The sequence below is a fragment of the Python bivittatus genome, unplaced genomic scaffold (assembly GCF_059951505.1).
Source record: "Python bivittatus isolate LINGU-HERP-01145 unplaced genomic scaffold, Pbiv_v1 ctg000040_np1212, whole genome shotgun sequence".
NCBI lineage: Eukaryota > Metazoa > Chordata > Lepidosauria > Squamata > Pythonidae > Python > Python bivittatus.
The window spans coordinates 3,879,090-3,896,615 of NW_028277032.1; the positions used below are offsets into that span (position 1 = coordinate 3,879,090).

The following is a 17,526-nucleotide window of genomic DNA, read 5'->3' on the forward strand; positions in this document are numbered from 1 at the left end:
AGTCTATTCATCCCTCAGCAGCCTGAAAATACTCCCCCTGACAATACATTTGGTTGGCAAATGAAATGATCAAATATCTATATTCTATCGCAGGTTGGGCAACTTTGGGAGGATAAGGGCCACAGAAGAGGTGGAGCTATGTCAAGATGGGGGGGCAGAGATGGGAGGCGCTTCTGTGAGTTTTGCTTCTAACTGTGATGGTCTATTTTAGAGCTTGAGCTACAGTTTTCTTGTTTCACAAACTGGTGGGAATCTGGGCCATCCCTTTTCAGCAATCATAACCAGCAAACCATTTGAGGGCAGGGGCCACTGCAGCTCTTGGACTTTACACTGCCCACCTCTGCTTTGTCAACGTGCCCTACACGAGGGGTGAGTTTCACTGGGAAATCCCTGGATTCATTTTGTAACCAAAATCTCAAAGAGGCAGACAGAAAAACAGGGCTGACAACAACTTAAATGGTTTATTAAACAGCAGCTGAGAACCCAAACCAGAGCCCAAACACAGAGGCTGGTCCTGGGCTCAGGAGACCATTCATCCTAAAGCTGTGTAGGAACTCAGCGGAGGAGCCTTGTGTGGGAAGAGCAAGGCTTGTTCTTAAGCCACAGTCTATTCCCGATGTCCCAAAGTGAGGGAAATCCCTGGAAAGCAGACTTGGAAAATTGCAGCTCAACTCCTTTTCCTTCAGGACAGGGCATTCAAACCACCCTTGCAGGACACAGAAATTATGTTGTGTTGTTGGCATAAAGTCCTGGAAGGTGCGGCAGGTTAAGCAGTGGAAGGTTTACCAAAGCTTCTCTCCTTGAAGCTGCAGAGAGCTTTCTCTGCATTTGCAAGGTCATGTAATTAAGAAAAAGGCACTAGCATCCACAGTATCAAAATATAAAAATATTGCCTTCATTTAAGGAAAAAAAGGAGTGTAAAATTAGATGAATGCCATGGTATTCAAGTCCAGAATGGCAAATGGGACAGTTAATTCCTGGAAAACGAGAGCCTTGCATTTTTCAGACTAGAATTCCTGGAAAATGGCACGAAAGCACTTGATCTCAGTTCATTCCACATGGATGGGATCCCGCCCCATTTGTCCCCAGAGCTCCTGCCCAAAGTCTTGGAAGCACGGCTGGGCCTACGTTTCACAGTCTTCCCCTGGTCCCTCCATCCTCCTCTCTACAGGAGACTCTGTGCTGCTGCAGCACCTTGCAGAGAGGGAGCCCAAGGCCAAGCGTCTGAGCTTCTTTAGGTGGAAGCGGTGGGACCTGGATTTCAGATGAGCTGCCAACGAGAGAGTCGTTCAGAATATCTGTTGCTCCAGAAATGACAAACGACCTTGTTTTTCTAAATAAAACTGTACAAATCTTTTACCATACATGGGGGTGCAGACCTATTCTGCATAATAGTGGGGTTCTGCAGCCTTCAGAGAAAAAACACTGCCTTTGGTTCAGCTTCCCAGAGGAAGATATCTATCTGAAAATCCATTTATTCTGAATTTAAAGTGATCCAGAGAGACTGGTTAATATCCAAAACCTGCTACAGAGTGAGCTTGGCTTTTGGCAGAAGGATCCTGAGAAGGCAGGTTGAACTGCCCTATTGTAAAATGTCAAGTATTTTCCACCCAAACCACACTCAGTTTCCTGCAACTGGAAAATTGGCACACAGCACAGTACAACCCAAGCAACAGCTAGGGCCTGGAGTCCTATAGGTAAGGCTGAATTAAGCAAAAGGGGAATCTTGATGCGACAGAGGAGGAAGGGGGCTGACTATGGGAACACCATTTCTGAATGCTGCCTGTGGAGGAAGAGCAACACAAATAACATCCAAGCCCTTCAAAGAAAAGGCCCAGCACAGTCCATGCATGCTTTCTACTATAGGGACACTTTTGGGAAAAATACCAGGGCGTGGGGAGGGGGGCAAATAATTGAAAAATATGATTCCTACCTACAACCTGTTGATACATTTCAGCATCTCATTCTGCTCTGTTTGCAAACCAGCACTAAGTTCCATTTAAACTTATATTTAAAAAATCTTAAAACAACAATCAGGAGGAATCTGGTAGTACCTTTTCAGACTAACACATTTTATTAAAAGGCAAAAGGATTTGTGAACTGCCACTCACTTCATCAGATGCATGGAGTAGCTAAAACAAGAACTGTGGCTCTTTTAAGGAACATTGAGAGAATCTTTGTACTGCGTTCACATCTTGTTTTCTTTTTAGCTAAGAACACTCCAGAAAGATGCTGCTTTCACCTTTGGTAGCAATTGGTTCCCAACTCAGTTTCCCATTATTCTGCTCGGAAGGGAACAGCTCCTCCCCCCCGTCCCAAAGTAGATTCTTACAGGATAAGATTTAAGGCAGAGCCTGGCCAACTCTGCCAGTGAGGGTGGAGGCCGTGCCCCAGCCCATGCCACTGCTGTCTCCTCTTCCCTTTGTTTGTGGAGGTGATTGGTTTTGCTGTTCCGCCAGCAAAGAGGAGGGGGAGGGGGGTCAAGGGAGAGGCTGAGAGCCCACGACAGATGGTCACTTGGAGCACGGCTTCCACAGCCCACCTCCCAGCTTGCCAAGCTGCTGCCTAAACAAGCGAGTGGTAGACAATCCTGCAAAAGCCGGTCACGTGACACAAAAGTTGTGGTGATCTTTGGGGAAGGAGGCCCTTGTCCAGGCTGCTGGGGCCATTCAGCTCCTGCTTTGTCCTCTTCCCCACCCACGGCAAGCTTTACCTCTCCATTCTCTGTCCCCGATGATGACTCTGCTGCACAGCTCACACAACTGGCAATTCTGCTTGTCCTTTCCCGGTACTGGCTCCAGCGTGAGGGGCTCCCTTAGAGGCTTCTGCCCCTGGGGTGGGGGGGAATGACACACAGCAGAGAGAGGCATGCCACAGGCAAAGAGGACTTCAACCTGTCCTCTCTGCTCCTTGAAGGGCAGCAGAGCCTCAGAGCTGAAGACCAAGAGAAGCCAAGCCCCCGCCCTCAAAGAGAAGCTCCTGGCAGGCTCCGAGTTCTGTGATTCAGAGACTGACTATGCAATTACTAACAAGTGCTCACGGAGCCTTGGCTGGTCATTGGGTGCCAGGGCTGATGCTCCCATCATGCCAGCTTTGTCCCAGATCAGCAATGCTCCAGATGACAGCTCTTTTACTGTATGGGACCTTCAGTTCCCCTTCCTCTGAGCAAAACCAGGTGAACCTGTCTTATTTCTCCATTAAGCATGCTAGAGTTGGGAGGCCCAAATCCAGAGTTTCAAGACTGTTATTAGGATCATCCAAATGGCAAAGAAGGCAAGGAAGGTTTGCCTCCTTCAGAACTCTTTATCAAGCCTGTTGGTGCTAAAAGCAGAACACAGGGCAAAAGCAGAAGAGTCCAGAAGCCTGGCCAGATGTTTTGGCCATGAGGTCTGCACTTCAGTCTCAAGACGAGGTTCGGGGCCAAATGCTTTAAACCAAGGGAAGGTGTTACCTGCCATTCAGGGGCAAGGAAACAGTGTTTCTGCTGGCTCTGAAAACATGAAGACTAATTCTTCCATTTATCCCCTGCCCGGGGGGGTATTCTCACTCTCCTGTTCCTGCCCCATCCTTCTTTTTTGCAGGGATGGGGTAATGTCTTGCCTAAGGGAGATACTGAAAAACTTTGCTGGGTCTTTCTGGTTCCCCAGAGCTGCCCACTCCCCACCTCTAAGGGCTCCTCCATTCAGGGCAGGACACACACTTTGCGAGACAAGGTGGCCTCAGTTCTAGACACAGTAGGTGCTCCAGGCCAAGGGGCCCTGGGGACCCAGCAGGAGAGTCAAGAGGGCAGCTGCCAGTCAGAACAGGCAATCGTTGACAGGCTCAAAGTGTGCTGGGAAAACCCCCCTTCAGGGCGATCTGGTGGTTACCTTCAAGAAGCTCTCCACAATCTGGACAGCAGGTTCCAATACATTCTCATCCCACTGAGAGAGATCAGACACTTCCAAACCATAGACGGGGGGCACATTTGATCCAGGACCTGGAGGGCCCCATAAAAAAGAGCATCATCAGGTTTAGAAGCAGACAATGCTTATCCTTGTGATCCCAGTAAAAGTAGTAGGAAGGGTCAGTAAGGTGTAGTGTTTGGGGGGGGCTAAGGGTGTGCTGAAAGGGGGAGCTATGCTGTGAATATTAGGTAGAGTTGCCCCCCAGCAGTTTGTAGAAACTGACTGAGCCTGCCCCCAAAGCAGAAACTGGCTGAGGGCACACCCTGCCCCCCCCAGCTTCTCCCTACTCTCCCTGCCAATGGGCCCCCTGTATAAGCCACCAAGAGACTAGCCCTGGGCCGAGGGGGCAGTGCTTCTTCAGCCATAAGAGGACTGGACCCTCCCCCTTGTGCCTGTTCAGAAAGACGTGTTTATCCTGATTCGTGTGTCTCTTTCAATCTGAGTGATGCATTATTTTACTTTTTTAATCTACTACATTGCTCTATATAGCCGGTCACTTAGCTGATATTATGTGGTTTCTATACACAGTGAGGAGGAAAAGATGCTGGTCACCCATGGCTGGGGCTGTATGGAAACAGCCTGGGGGGGGGGGTAGGAGAAGGGTTTCCAGAAGGATTACAGTGAGCTAGTAACTGTGGCATCTCAAGGAGGCAAACTTTCTGCTTTAAATAACAGACCAGGGGCAGGAGAGCCAGACGCTGCTCTTCTGAATCCTGCCCCCGACGCAAGGCAGTGCAGTGCGGCTGTCTGTCCAGAGTCCAGATCACAGGAGAGGGTGCAGTTCTCTCTCAAGGCGGTGACCCGCACCTGCCAGTTGGCAGGCTGACTCTAATAGCAGCAAGACAATGGGCCTCCCAGTGCCAAAATCTGAGCAGGTGATGCCTTTGATTGCCCTGACCACAAAGCCTGGCTCAGGCCACACCTGTCAGCTGCCTGGCAGAGAAGCGAGCGTGGGCTGCTCAGCACCTGCCCCGGGAAAGGCACTGCCACGGGCCCAGTCTGCCTCCTCTCCGCTCCGCTCTGCGGGCTCTGTGCCGGCTCCATGCCTTTCTCCTGAACCCCCCAAGAATCCTTCAACTAGCGCTCCCCCCAGCTGCCAGCTCTGGCTCCCCTCCAAGCCTGGGGTGAGGTGGGATGGTCCAGCGGGGGGGGGGGGAGAGGAAAGCAGTTTCATGCCCCTCTGGCAAGGAGCCAGCTGGATCTGGGAGAATGGCTGTCAGTTGGGGCATCTCCCTCCATCTGGCCCAAGAAGGAAAAGCCAGAGTGAACACGAGGGTCCCTTCCCTGGCATCGCTTGCTTCGCCACCCGCCCTTGGGTATCTTAAATGGCTGCAGAAGAGCAGCTCCTCAGGCACGGCTAGTCTGGAATAGAGCCTTTCGGAGGGTAGGCACTCTGCACAGGCTTAAAAGAACTCCAGCCTTTACCATTGTTGCCCGTTTCCCAGAACAGAACCCTGGCACTTGAGTGACTTGCAGAGCAAGCTTTGGCTCAGATTAGCGTGCCCGGCATGCCACAGATGCCAGGAGGCCAAAGAAGAGAAGAGGCGCCTGCCTCTCTCCCGGCCAGCTGAGCAAAGGAGCAGCAGGGACTTACGCCTCAGGAACCGGTTCTGGACCCACTTGTTTTGCTTCCGGGCGTACCTCTTGGTCACCGTCCTGAAGGCCTGAATGGCTGAAAGAGTTCAGAGAAAGGTCACAGTGGAGCCGCAAGAGACTGGCCCTGGCAGGGAGTACAGTCGCGCCAATACAAGCTGGTTTCCCAGTGGTGTGGGGAAGGCACCGTGAATTCTTTGCTCGACACCCCATTTATTTCCGCTGACCCAGCCGCATTTCAGAGTGTTGGAAAATGTGTTCCACCCCCCAGAACGTGCATTCGCCTGTTACACCAAAGGCTCGCCTAATTCTCTGGCCTGCCAATCAAGCATATCCACATCCTGCTCCCCAGAAATGCCTTTCCCCCAAACAGATCCTCACCTTGGTCCAGCAACTGGCGTCTCACCTCCTCTGGACTCTTGTCCTCGGAAATCAGGTACTGGTGGAATTCCTTGAAGCCAATGGACTGGAAAATGCCCTGCTGATAATCCTGGCTGGGGAAAAGGAGCGAGAAGTGGGTGACCAACATTTCCTGCATGCGGCTGTTGACCACTAAGGCGGAATCTGGCCTCCTGAGCCCCCGCTGTGATCCAGGCATCCCATCTGAGGCCAGCTCAGTCCTTCCGAAGGAGGAACGGGCTTGGTTTGCTGTTCTCCACCCTCGCCAGAGTCCACCTCCCAAGCAGGACCAAGAGGCCTCACCTGTTCTCAGCCACTCTCTCCTGGTTGTATTGCCGGTGAAAGTTCTGCAGCTCCTCCAGCAGCCCAGCCTCCAGCATCACATCCACCCGCTGGTCCAGTCGTGCCTCCAGAACTGAGGGAAACCCAGCAGATGAAAAGGTCAGGTTGCAACCTACGAAGGCTCTGGGAGGTTGACATAGGTGTCAGCTCCACAGTCACACTCAGCAGCACATGCGCAGAGAATGGCTGCAAGCCACACAACTTGACCACAAGAAAAAAACTGCACGTGTTTCCAGAAGGACCTGCACGGTCATGCTTCTCAACCTCCTTCAGCCACCCTCACCAGATCCTCCCTCTTCCTTACCTGCCTGTTCTGCGTAAAGCCACAAGATGCAAGGGTTGGGATACTTCAGGGGCCCCCCCAATGGCCCTCCCCCTTTTTCCTCATGCTGCCGTCGCAGCAGCTCACTGTGGGGGATTCCTGTTTGTTCAAACAGCTGCAAACTCCTACAGGCACGAGAGGGAGAGAGTGAGTTTTAGGGAGTGTCAGCTTGGAGGGCACTCAGCCACAGCCACCTCAGGGCAAAGAATGGCACCAGATCAGAACCGAAAAGGGAAAAAGTGCCAGAGAATGACGCGCTTGCAGAAACAGCAAGACCATACCTGGTCCTTGCTGAAAAGAAGGACAACACTGATCTGGTGGGCAATGTCCACCAGTGGGAATCCCTCCAAGCCACCTGGAGGAATGCAGAAACCCGGAAACGCTCCAACATTTTCGCTGAGCGCTGCAGGAGCTCCAAAGAGGCTGCCACTGACTCCCGCAAGTGGGGGATGGGCAGATCAGAAGCACATCAATTCCAGGCAAAAGCATCAGGACTGAGGAAGTTTCGCGCTCCAGAAGCCCAGAGACTCTCCACTGTGCCACAAAAACAATGCGCCCTTAGCTAGAGCCTGAGCCATACGTTAGGTTCCTCCTCCCTCCAAACCGTGCGGCATTTCCCAGCCTTTGGGATACAGTTAGAGTTAGTTCCTTATTCCCAGATGGGCAGAAGTTCAGGCTTGGACAGCAGCAACAAATGGGCTCTCTCCTTAGAGTGATTGGGGGCTGCAGTTACTCCAGCCCAGGGACTGCCTGGGACTGCATGCTCTGCTAGAGAGGCCCTCAGTCTGCCTCAGGCCATCCTTGCAGGGCAGCCCAGCCTTCTCAATCTGGCACCTCCAGACTCTGAGTGGAAGAAGAGCTCTGCCACAATGCGTCTACAGGGCACCACGGGGGAAGTGAGGAGAGCCCAGAGCAGGCTCTCAGCATCATCAGCTCCTTCTTCAGGCTGCTATGCCCAGCCTTGACTGCCCCCAATCTCAGTTTTTCCCAGAGCAAATCAGAACGAAATCTTGGGGCTACTGAGGAAGGTCTGCCCTTGCCCCACTCTAAGTGAGCAGGGCAGGGGCTCCTCCGGCCGTCTCCCAGGCAGGGCAGGGTTGGGAAGGTTGGGTAGAAGAGCAAGCCAGGGCCGGTCGCAACCTGCTTCCCACGCAGCCAAGAAGCCACTCTCCTGGTAGGGCAACTCCAGCTTGCACAACCGGTGCAAAACCCAGAGCAGCCACCCTGCCCAGCCCAAGATTCGCTTCCCAGGTAGCTTGAGCATGACAGAGCTGCTGCCCTCAAGGCAAGGGGGTGCTGCTTGCTATGGGCCAGAGAGGAGGCTCTGAACTGGGGTCACAGGAGATTGGCTCCAGCCTCGATGCTTCAGGATCACATGGGGGCTTCCTGGGGGGAGCGGAGGAGCATGTCCACAAATCAAGAAGGCAGCTGTGATCACATAACTGAAGCCCTGTTCCATTTTTACGTGCAACAGATGCAATTGACTGTGTGACCACAATTGCCATCTCGACTTTCTTGACCCCCCCTTGGGTCCCTCTGTGATCACAGCTGTTGGGGACTGCTGGCACAGGGTGCTAAGGGGCCTGGGAAGCTCCTGGCAGAGTTTAGGGATACCAACTCAGGGCCATGCCAGACGTGTCTTCAGGCTGTGGTCAAGATGATGGCCCAATCAAAGGTCCACCCATTTTTTATGTGGCTGCCATCTTGACTTTTTTTTACCATATCCTGCAGACCCCCTCCGGCCACAGCCGTCTGCTTGGGTGACTTTGGAACAGGACAGGCACTTTATAGTGGGGGTGGATGGCCTCTTTGCCCCCCCTCTTTTCAGCAGCCAGCAATCACAGGGGACACAGCAGCCACATTCCCCCAGAGGGCAGGCTGGCAATGTTGACCCACTTCTCTCCGTTATATTTTTAAAAGAAGCTGAAGAACTGCGCTAAGCCTGCAGGAGATAAAAACCACAACTTTGCTTCTCATTTTTCAGAAAAGTTGCTCTGCTATCACTCGGCATCTGTTACCAGGTATCAGAGGGCAATTGAGGTGGGCTTTCAGGCTGTAAATGAAAGGATTGGTGGGGCCACACAACCAACAGGTACGCTCCTGACCAAGAAAGTGTGAACTAAAATGGGGAATAAGTTTTTCCAAAGACTATGACCCACAGCAATTAAACAGAGTCTCCATCACCAGAGGAACTCTACCATGGGGGGACAAGCGGGAGGCGAGAGTGGGTCTCTCTCCCCCCAGCCTCTGGAGTGCTAAGGGCATTTGGGGAACAAAATGCTCTTCCAGAGGAACCTGCAGGTCTAATTCTCTGTCTGGGGTCTGTAGCATTTGGAGAGCATTGGCTCTCCCTGTTGCTGGCTCCATTTCTGTGGCCTCCAGAAGGGTGAGTGGGAGCCTGTCCTTCCCCCACTATCAGCTGTTCAACTGACCTGATTATTTTGCGCTTATTATGGGGGTGCAGTTTGGCTGCCATGATAGGGTCCACCAAATTCAGCCGGTGGTGGAGCTCTTGACTCTCCAGATTCTCCAGCTCAGCTTTCCACTCTGCAGTTGCCACTGCCGACTCTGGACCCTTGCCTTCCCCCTGGAAAGAGGATTACACACAAGACAGATCCCCCAAAGTATGACAAGTGCTTTCAGAAGATAACCTGTAGCTAGGTTTCTTTCTGCTAAGAGCAAAAGGTCCAGAAAGGATGTTGGACTCAAAAGGGAGATCTTGCATCCACCCACTAACATTCCAGCACTGCCCACCTCTAAGGAGGACATCCTGCTTGCAAGCAGAACACCAGCTGAAAGACCCAGGCGGAAAGGGAGGAGAAAAAGCTGAACAAATCATTAACACTACCAACAAATAAATCAAGCAATATAAGGAAAATCTCAGACTATTGTGCAGTTTGGGGAGAAAGATTATGCTATAAAGATGTGACATTTTTACAACCAAAGGTTTCTGCAGGCATTCAGAAAGGGCAGGGTTCTGCATCATTTCTTGACTACAGAACTGCTGGGCCTGGACTGCACATTTAGACTAAATAAATAAATAAATAATTTAGAGGAAGGAAGGAAGGAAGGAAGGAAGGAAGGAAGGAAGGAAGGAAGGAAGGAAGGAAGGAAGGAAGGAAGGAAGGAAGGAAGGAAGGAAGGAAGGAAGGAAGGTAGGTCCTAAAAGGATTCTTGCAGGAAAGAAGTAGAATTCAAAACTCACATAAATCAGCCAAGCAATAGGAAGGCAAAGAACACAACCTTGATGAAACTCCTTCTCCACCACCTATCAGGTCAAAATCCCTCCTACCAAAGGATTAATTTCTACCTGTGCTGAAGTGATGCTTACCTTGGTGTCAAACAAAATCTTCCAGAGCAAAGATTCAATGTAATAATTTGTTCCACCGACCACAATTGGGACCTTCTGGGAGTCAAGAATCTCATCAATGTGAGTAGTTGAGGAACATGCGGAAAAGCTGTGAAGCTCAGCCTCACTTAAAAAAAAATCCTAACAATATATTTCACATATAGAGCCTGACATCTTTAAAATAATACATTTTGGAAGTCATTTTTAATCTTTATTTTCTGTATTTTCCCCCTTCTTTCCAATTAGCATTTTATGAAATGCTGATGCACCACCAGCATTAGAAAGGTTTGGATTCTCCAGGACACAATTTACATTTGTTACTTCCCTCAGTCACAAACAAGCTTCTTCCTTTATTTCTTTTCTAGTTCTCCTAACAACCAGAAGCATCTCCATCTTCCCCTCCCCATCCCGCTTTCCCAAATTTGGATATAATGTGGTTTTTAAGCCCATGGTCATGGTTCTCTCCCACAGCATTGATCCCATCTAAGTCCCAACAGAGCCTCTAGGAAAGGATATGATGGCAGTGGCCTTTTTCTGAAAGTCCAGTACAGTGTAATTGGTGACCAAGGGGTCCACAAAGCTGATCATGTGATGCTTGCACAGCTTCTGCTCCTGGGCAGAAACTTTGTTGGTGATGATGTCCAGGCCCTGATATACCTGAGACAGGGAGGGACAGACAGATGGAGCATGAAATTCAGCCAGTGCTAGTCTTCATGGTGGTGGCCAGCCTACATCTCAGCTGGCTCACCACTTCACGCTGCAACCAAAGGGTCCCTCTGAAAGCACTGCTGAAGACAAGTTTGTCACCCCCACCCTTAGAATGTGCATGCCTGGTTCAGAACTGCTTGAATAAGGCACTGTGCAAAGCAGGTGTGTGTCTGCATGCATCAACATGTCCTAATGACCTAGTGCACCAATGAAACACAGTTCACTCAGAGCACTCTGCTTCACCAGGGTATCATGCAATCTCCCTCTTTCTGGCCATATTCAAGTACCATCTTCCTAAGCAGAGGTCAGCACCACTCCCTGTGGGGCGGGGTGGAGCTGTGTTCCTTCTCTTGCTGGGAAGAAGGAGTCTGTAGAGCCTGAAGCTGCAAGCAAACTCACTGACATCCACTGGTTTAAGAACCATCTCTAGAGACACACTCGGTGTCTTGGCACATATACCTAAGACCTGCTTACTTTGTCCAGAGAACAGTTAGGCTTTAGATGTACCCATAGAACATTTGAAATACACAAAGATAGGAACGCTAAGCATGTATTGACTGCTTTTTGCTCATCACCAAGGAGCCACAACTGAATAGCACACATCTGAGCAAGGACAGACGATGTGTGTTCCATCACCTCCTAGACTCATCTTCTGGGCGACCAGTCATGAGACTGCAAGGACCAAAACAGCCACTTTTGCTTTCAGGATTGCTCTATATTTTCTTTGGCACATAATATTAAGGATGAACCTGCACCTCTAAAGATGCAAAATAATTCTCAGTTCAAATCTGGAATTTGATACTGAATGCCAGGAGACGGTGAGAATCAGTACAGACTGGTCTGGGTTTTGCACGATCTTGTTCCTAATTGGCAGCTTCCAAGTTCAGAGATCCCAGCTGGCAGTACAACTAGACAACCTCGCCCTGGATGCAGCCTCAGCAGAAGAAAGCTCTCAAGCAAAGCTCCCCCATCAGCTGGAGGCGCCAAGGTGCCTTTGCCTCAGCAGAATCTGTCCTGCCTCCAAGGAAGCAATCCAGGAGGCAAGAGTTGAGGACAGCCATGGCTGGGATGAAAGCACTATTCCTCTAGCTGGCTCAGATAATAGGATTAAAATAAGGTAAGAATAAACAAATGAAAAACAATGATATCCAGAGGCAGAGTGGGAAAAAGAACAAAGCAAAACCTAGCCACAATCATATAATATAAATCCAAACCCGGGAAGTGTGTGCTATCCTTTCTCCTGGACCTCTTGGAAGACCCCATCTTTAAAGATGTGCAAGATTCCTACAGGGCAGGGCCCACATGAATTTCTAGGGGAATGCTCTTTTGTAGGGCACAGAAAAGCCCAGTCTTCCTAGTCCCACAAGATGTTGTTGCTTGCTCGATGGAACCTGGAATGAGCCAGCTCTCCCAGGACTTACTGGTCAGGCAGGAACAGCAAGAGAAAAGTGACCCTATAGGTCTCCAGGTCCTAACCCACCTTCTGCTTAGTGGGAGGGCTCAAGACAGTGATCAATCAATAAAAAGTGGAATAAAAAAAAGATTCAAAGAACAGATGAAAGCCCATACAGACATCGTTAGCAATTAAAACTCTGATGAGAGAAGCATCTTGGCTGCTCTACTAAAGGAAGAGAGAGTCAGGGCCAAAGGCAACCCTGGGGGCTGCAGCCCACGCCCTGGGAAGAGCACAGGAGGTGCCCCCTCCCAGCAGCCAGGGCCATCTCAAGAGTCTCTCCTGCAGATCTTAACTTCATAACAGGAAAGAATCATTGATGCCAAATTCAGTTGGCTCAGGAATGGCTGCAGTTAGTACACTAGGCAGAATTGGGCAACTGCAGTCTTTTACTGTAAATCCAGTGACAGCAGAGGATCAAGGGGGGATCCCCACACCTGCTTTTTCTGGGGGATACAACCCCATCCAACTGGACCAAGCCTCAGCCCCTGGGTCCAGTCTCCTATTTGTTAACAGCACTTCTATGTTGCACAGACTTTGTTTTAGTTCTCTCTCGGGCCATGATCAAACTTAGCAACATTCCACTTAAGGCACTGATGGCTCCCCTGGAACTGGGGGGCCCAAGAGCAACACAGCATTGGCATCCTGATCGTTCCCCCTCCAAAGCTGCAGATCACATCCCCTAGCAGCTCCATGAAGATGCTGAACACCTGAGAGGCAAGATGGAGCCCTGTGGGGCAGACCTCCCAGTGAAGTGACATCACAGATCACCCACCAAGGCTACTGAACAGTCTCAGGTCCATACCCTGCCTGTCAGCTCAACCAAACTGGACCCAGATCACAAGCATCATCTAGATCAGCGTTTCTCAACCGTGGCAACTTGAAGGTGAGTGGACTTCAACTCCCAGAATTCCCCAGCCAGCGGGAGTTGAAGTCCATACATCTTCAAGTTGCCAAGGCTGAGAAACACTGATCTAGATGGCGTTTCTATCGGCGAGAGAAAAATGCCCAAATCTAAGGAACGGATCCTTCTCTGGGCCCCTCGTTCTTAGACTAAACAGATGTGGCATCCAGGCACCGCCATCCTGGGGGTGGGAGGAAGAGGTGACAATGTGCTCCGGGCTGAGAGAAGGGCCTTGTCCGCGCTGGTCACGCTGGCTGGCTGGAGTCTAGTTCAACAGGTCTGAGGGGCTCCCAGTGGGAGAAGCTCCTGCCCGTCGGCCCCTCCTTAGGAGCAGGGCAAGCCTGGAATGGGAATCCCGTTCTGGCTGCAGGTCAGGCCAGACGAGAAACGGCGGGGGGCCCTCGTCCGAAAGGCCGCTGCTCCGCGGGGCCTCGTGCTCCCACGCAGCGCGGGCGCTTCCTTCCAGGTGCAAAGGAGCCCGGCAAGGAGAAGCCAGTTCCCCAGAGCGCCCATTACGTTAGGGGCGGAACGTTTTCATTGATGGCAGCACCATTTCATGCCACCCCTTCTTTTCAAAAAGCCGGATCCCAACCAGTGCAGAAAGCCACGAAGACTAAAGCAGTGTTTAAGTGCGCTGAAGGAAGGTACGCGATTGAAAACGATGAAAGCCAGCCAAGCCAGCGGGCAGAGCTCATCGGGGCAGCCGCCAGCATCCAGGCCCGCGGGCCGGCCGAAGGCTTCCCGGGCGGGGGGCGCCGAAAGGCCCGCCGGGAGGGCCCGCGACGGACGAAGGCCGGGGAAGGAGGGGCGCCGCGGCTCCGCCGGCGCCTGCGGAGAGCGAGCGAGCGAGCGGGCGGACGGGCGGGAGGGACGGAGGGCGGCCGCCCGGGCCCGCGGCCGCCCCGAGAGCCGGCCGCGCGGGGAAGCGGGCCCGCCGCGGCGCCGCCGCGCACCTGCATGGAGTCGGCGCTGACGATCTCGCCGCCGAAGCGCAGCCCGAGCTGCAGCGCCAGCCGGGACTTGCCGGTGCCCGTCGCGCCCAGCACCACCACCAGCGGCAGCCGCCGCGCCGCCATCGAGCGCGCCATGCCCGGCGGAGGGGCCGGGCGAGGCCCCGGCTCGGCCGCGGGAGGCGGGGCCGCGCGGAGGGGCCTCCGGGTGCGCGCGCGGGGCTGGGCGGGCCGGGGGGCCGAGGGCGCCGGCGGGCCGCCCCCCCCCCCGCGCGGCCTGCGCGCTTCGGCCTGGGGGCGCTGGGTGGGCGGGCAGGCGTTTGGGCCTTTGGTGCGCCTTCTGCCGCCGAGCCTCTTCCGCGGCCTCGGGCACTTGGTTTGTAAGCCATGGCTGTCGTGCAGGCCCGTTTCAGCCAGTCCTGGCTCGGCAAGAGAGTCAGACCGAGCCTTGGATCGCTCGCCCTAGTTCTGCTTTCAGAGCGGGGTTCTCCACCTCAGCGACTTTAAGGTGGGTGGACTTCAACTCCCAGAATTCCCCAGCCAGCCATTACACCTAACTGGCTGGGGAATTCTGGAGTTGAAGTCCACCCACCTTAAAGTCGCTAAGGTGGAGGAACCCTGTTTTAGAGCGTCTCCCTGATTTCAGACTTTTTCAGAGTCCCAAACTCTGGGTTCCCAGTCTCACCTTGGAATGACAGCTTCCCAAGACCAGACCTGAAACATCCCCTGGAATTGCCAGGAATTTCTGCGATTTCAGCTGCAGTTACACCTAGCGTAAAGTCATGGTTTGTTTCCCTCGGATGCATTAACTACTCCACAGTTGCCTAGTGTCACAGCAGACACTGCACTACAAGGTCTATGAAGTGCACCAATTGATTTAGGACCCCAGTCCTCCAGGAACTTGCATCTTGGACATTTGCCCCTCCCTGGTCTCTCCATTGGGGAGTTCACACATCATATTGCTATGTCATGGATGGTTTTGGATCAACATGTTATACAAGCGTAACAGACTATGGTTTGCTTAATAATCAGAGCCATAGTTAGGTGTAATGTGTGGTCTCTGTCTCTGAATTTATTTCTGGAGCCATAGTAAATCACCTGGTTTGCTGGATCTCTAAGACAGTCCCCCCAACTTACCACAGTTGGGCCCTCCAAATCAAGGATGATGGGAGCTGGAGTCTTAACACATCAGGAAGACACCAGGTTTAAGAGGCTGGCCTGTCAGGTGTCTGCCCTTGCCGTGTCACATCTGGTGCCCAGTGGGCTGATGCGGGGGGGGGCAAACAAGGGGAGAAGAGAAGGTTGATTGGGTAAGCAAAGTTGGGAGAGGGAGATTACCATGGCAACCGTTTGGAAGAGCAGATGCCCCAGGGAAGGATAAAGAGATGAACTTGTGACCAAAGACAAGAGAAAGGGATTGTTGCCGTAGCAACAAAAAGCAGAGAAGAAAAAGGATGGAGAGACAGTTACCAAGGAGATGGAAGCTATTGCCAAGGTAGCAGAAAGGTTCAGCAATTTTCTGCCATAGCAACAAAGGGAGGGGGGAGATGTCTTTTCCCCTAGCAACTCACATCTCTTGCCATAGCAACAGGGAGAGCAGGCAATGTAATTGGAGGAGATGGGATTAGAGCAGGCTCAGCCAAAATGGCCTGAAAATGTACTAACCGAGGCATGAAGTAACCTCCCTTTCGCCCTTTAGCAAAATATGAAAAATACATGAAGCTTTTACACACCTAGATTAAAACCAAAAACAACATCAAAAACATCATGTTGTAAGTGGAAATGCTTTCTAAGCAAAATAGGACAAAAAGCATTCTTAGACTTGAATCCATCCTTCTGCTCAATGTGGAAATCCAGATTAAAGTATCCCCTGCCTGAATACAGCCAGCAAAGGGGAGGCCCCATCTCCCTCAGTAACTGGGTCCACTGTCCAACTGTTCTTCCAGTTAGAAAAAAAACTTAGCCACGTTCACTTGGAATCTGCCTTCTGGGATTCTAAATCTATTATTCCATGTCCTGCAAGACCCAGAACAAGAGGTCTGGGTCAGATCCTTTCAGGTAATGGAGGACTGCGCTCTCTTCTCAATGCTTAACATACCTGCTCTTTCTGTCTCTGTATAGGATTTACATTTTAATACTCTTGACCATTCTCATTGGATTTCTTTGAACTTCTGATGCCCCTGAATCCCTTTTAAAAGTGTGATTTCCAGAACTGGACATGATTGAGGTGGGGTCTGACCAATGTACAAAAAAGTGGAATTTTCAGTGATTTAGAAATATGATAGTGTTGAAGCATCCTAAAATTGCATTTACCCTTTTTGCATGCTGATGACTTCTACTTAGGTGACAATCAAGTACTGTTCCAAGGATCTTTTTCATTACAACTGTTACCAAGCCAGACATACTCCATCCTGTACCTGTACATTTGACTTCTGTTTCTAGTTGAACTCTGCATTTATCTCTGTTAAAAAAATTGTGTTATTTTTAGCCTATTTCTCTGTAACTTCTCAAGGATACCTTGATTTTTCCCTCTGTCTTCTAGAGTGTTAGCTAACATATCCAACTTTATGTCATCTGCAGTATTAATAAACTTATTTTTATTTTTTGATCAGAGGCTTCCTTAATAGATTGCGGGAATGCTGTAGACACAATATATCTTCATTTCAACAAAGCAATTGTTAAAAAAAAAAACCATGACATGCAGATTCGCAAGCTAGTTACCTGTGGGCATGACTGTGGATATGCAGCTGGCTTGAAAACTGTACTTGAAGAATGCTCATCATTGATTCCTCATCAGAGTATTAAGTGAAGTGCTACAGGATCAGTCCCTGGTCCTCTGCTATATTAGATGAAAAGTTGGGGGGAATACTTATCAAATATGCAGATGACGCATTCAAAGTAAATAGGTGTTCCATAAGCATGTTTTGGTCAATCTCAAGACCAGTAGTTCTCCTTTGTTCTGCTCTTCACAGTTGCAGATAGAATACACATACTCTTGTTGGAGAAGTGTGAGCTTGATTCTTTTCCTTGTATGGTCAAAATGTTGTGGAAGAAGAATTTGAATTACATTTTGTAGGTATATCCACACACACACACACACACACATATATATATATATATATATATATATATATATATACAGAGAATGTATCTACACAGGATGCTTAACCTGATAATGAATCAATTTTCAGGATTTGCACAGTGCATTGACGCATGCTGTACCCAAATCAGCTGGCTTCATGCGACAAACTAACCTCCCCCTGCAAGAATCAAAATTATTAAAACCAACCAAGGTCGGGGTGCTGTGCAATGCAGTAACTAAATCTGCAACTGATCAGGTTAAGTGTGTCACGTGAATACAACCAAAGGACTCCGTGGGATAGCATCACAAAAGGCATGTGCTAGGGGAAGATGGACATTTTGCCTTCCCTGTGCAAAGTCTTTGCCTCAGGTGCAGATCACACACTGGGGGTGTAGAAATTCCCAGGGTAAGTTGGAGGAATGTTCTGTGGCTGCCTTTCCGTACCTGGCATCCTAGGAGGGCATTGCCACCCCACCC

General features: G+C 50.9%; 1 protein-coding gene across 2 annotated transcripts; it reads right to left on the reverse strand.

Annotated features, from left to right (window-relative positions):
- Positions 1–442: 442 nt before the first annotated feature.
- On the reverse strand, positions 443–14,170 carry TRIT1 (tRNA isopentenyltransferase 1). Of its 2 annotated transcripts, XM_088154015.1 has the most exons (11): positions 13,971–14,169; positions 10,467–10,609; positions 9,935–10,031; positions 9,036–9,190; positions 6,586–6,728; positions 6,243–6,354; positions 5,922–6,034; positions 5,542–5,619; positions 3,870–3,979; positions 2,714–2,831; positions 443–1,270 (listed from the first exon to the last, which is right to left on the reverse strand). In XM_088154015.1, the coding sequence occupies exons 1-11, from the start codon at positions 14,103–14,105 to the stop codon at positions 1,125–1,127; spliced, it is 1,350 nt and encodes a 449-aa protein (XP_088010141.1). In that variant the 5' UTR covers positions 14,106–14,169; the 3' UTR covers positions 443–1,124. The 2 variants fall into 2 exon arrangements, with proteins under 2 accessions (XP_088010141.1, XP_088010146.1); XM_088154020.1 differs by lacking the exon at positions 2,714–2,831 and having other exon boundaries at positions 1,128–1,270; positions 13,971–14,170.
- Positions 14,171–17,526: the final 3,356 nt, after the last annotated feature.

Excerpts from the sequence above, each read along its gene's own strand:
- TRIT1 (XM_088154015.1), bottom strand. The coding sequence starts at position 14,105 with ATGGCGCGCTCGATGGCGGCGCGGCGGCTGCCGCTGGTGGTGGTGCTG. Across the intron at positions 6,035-6,242 it reads GAGAGAGTGGCTGAGAACAG|CCAGGATTATCAGCAGGGCA; the intron begins GTGAGGCCTCTT and ends CCTTTTCCCCAG. Across the intron at positions 5,620-5,921 it reads ACGCCAGTTGCTGGACCAAG|CCATTCAGGCCTTCAGGACG; the intron begins GTGAGGATCTGT and ends GAACTCTTTCAG.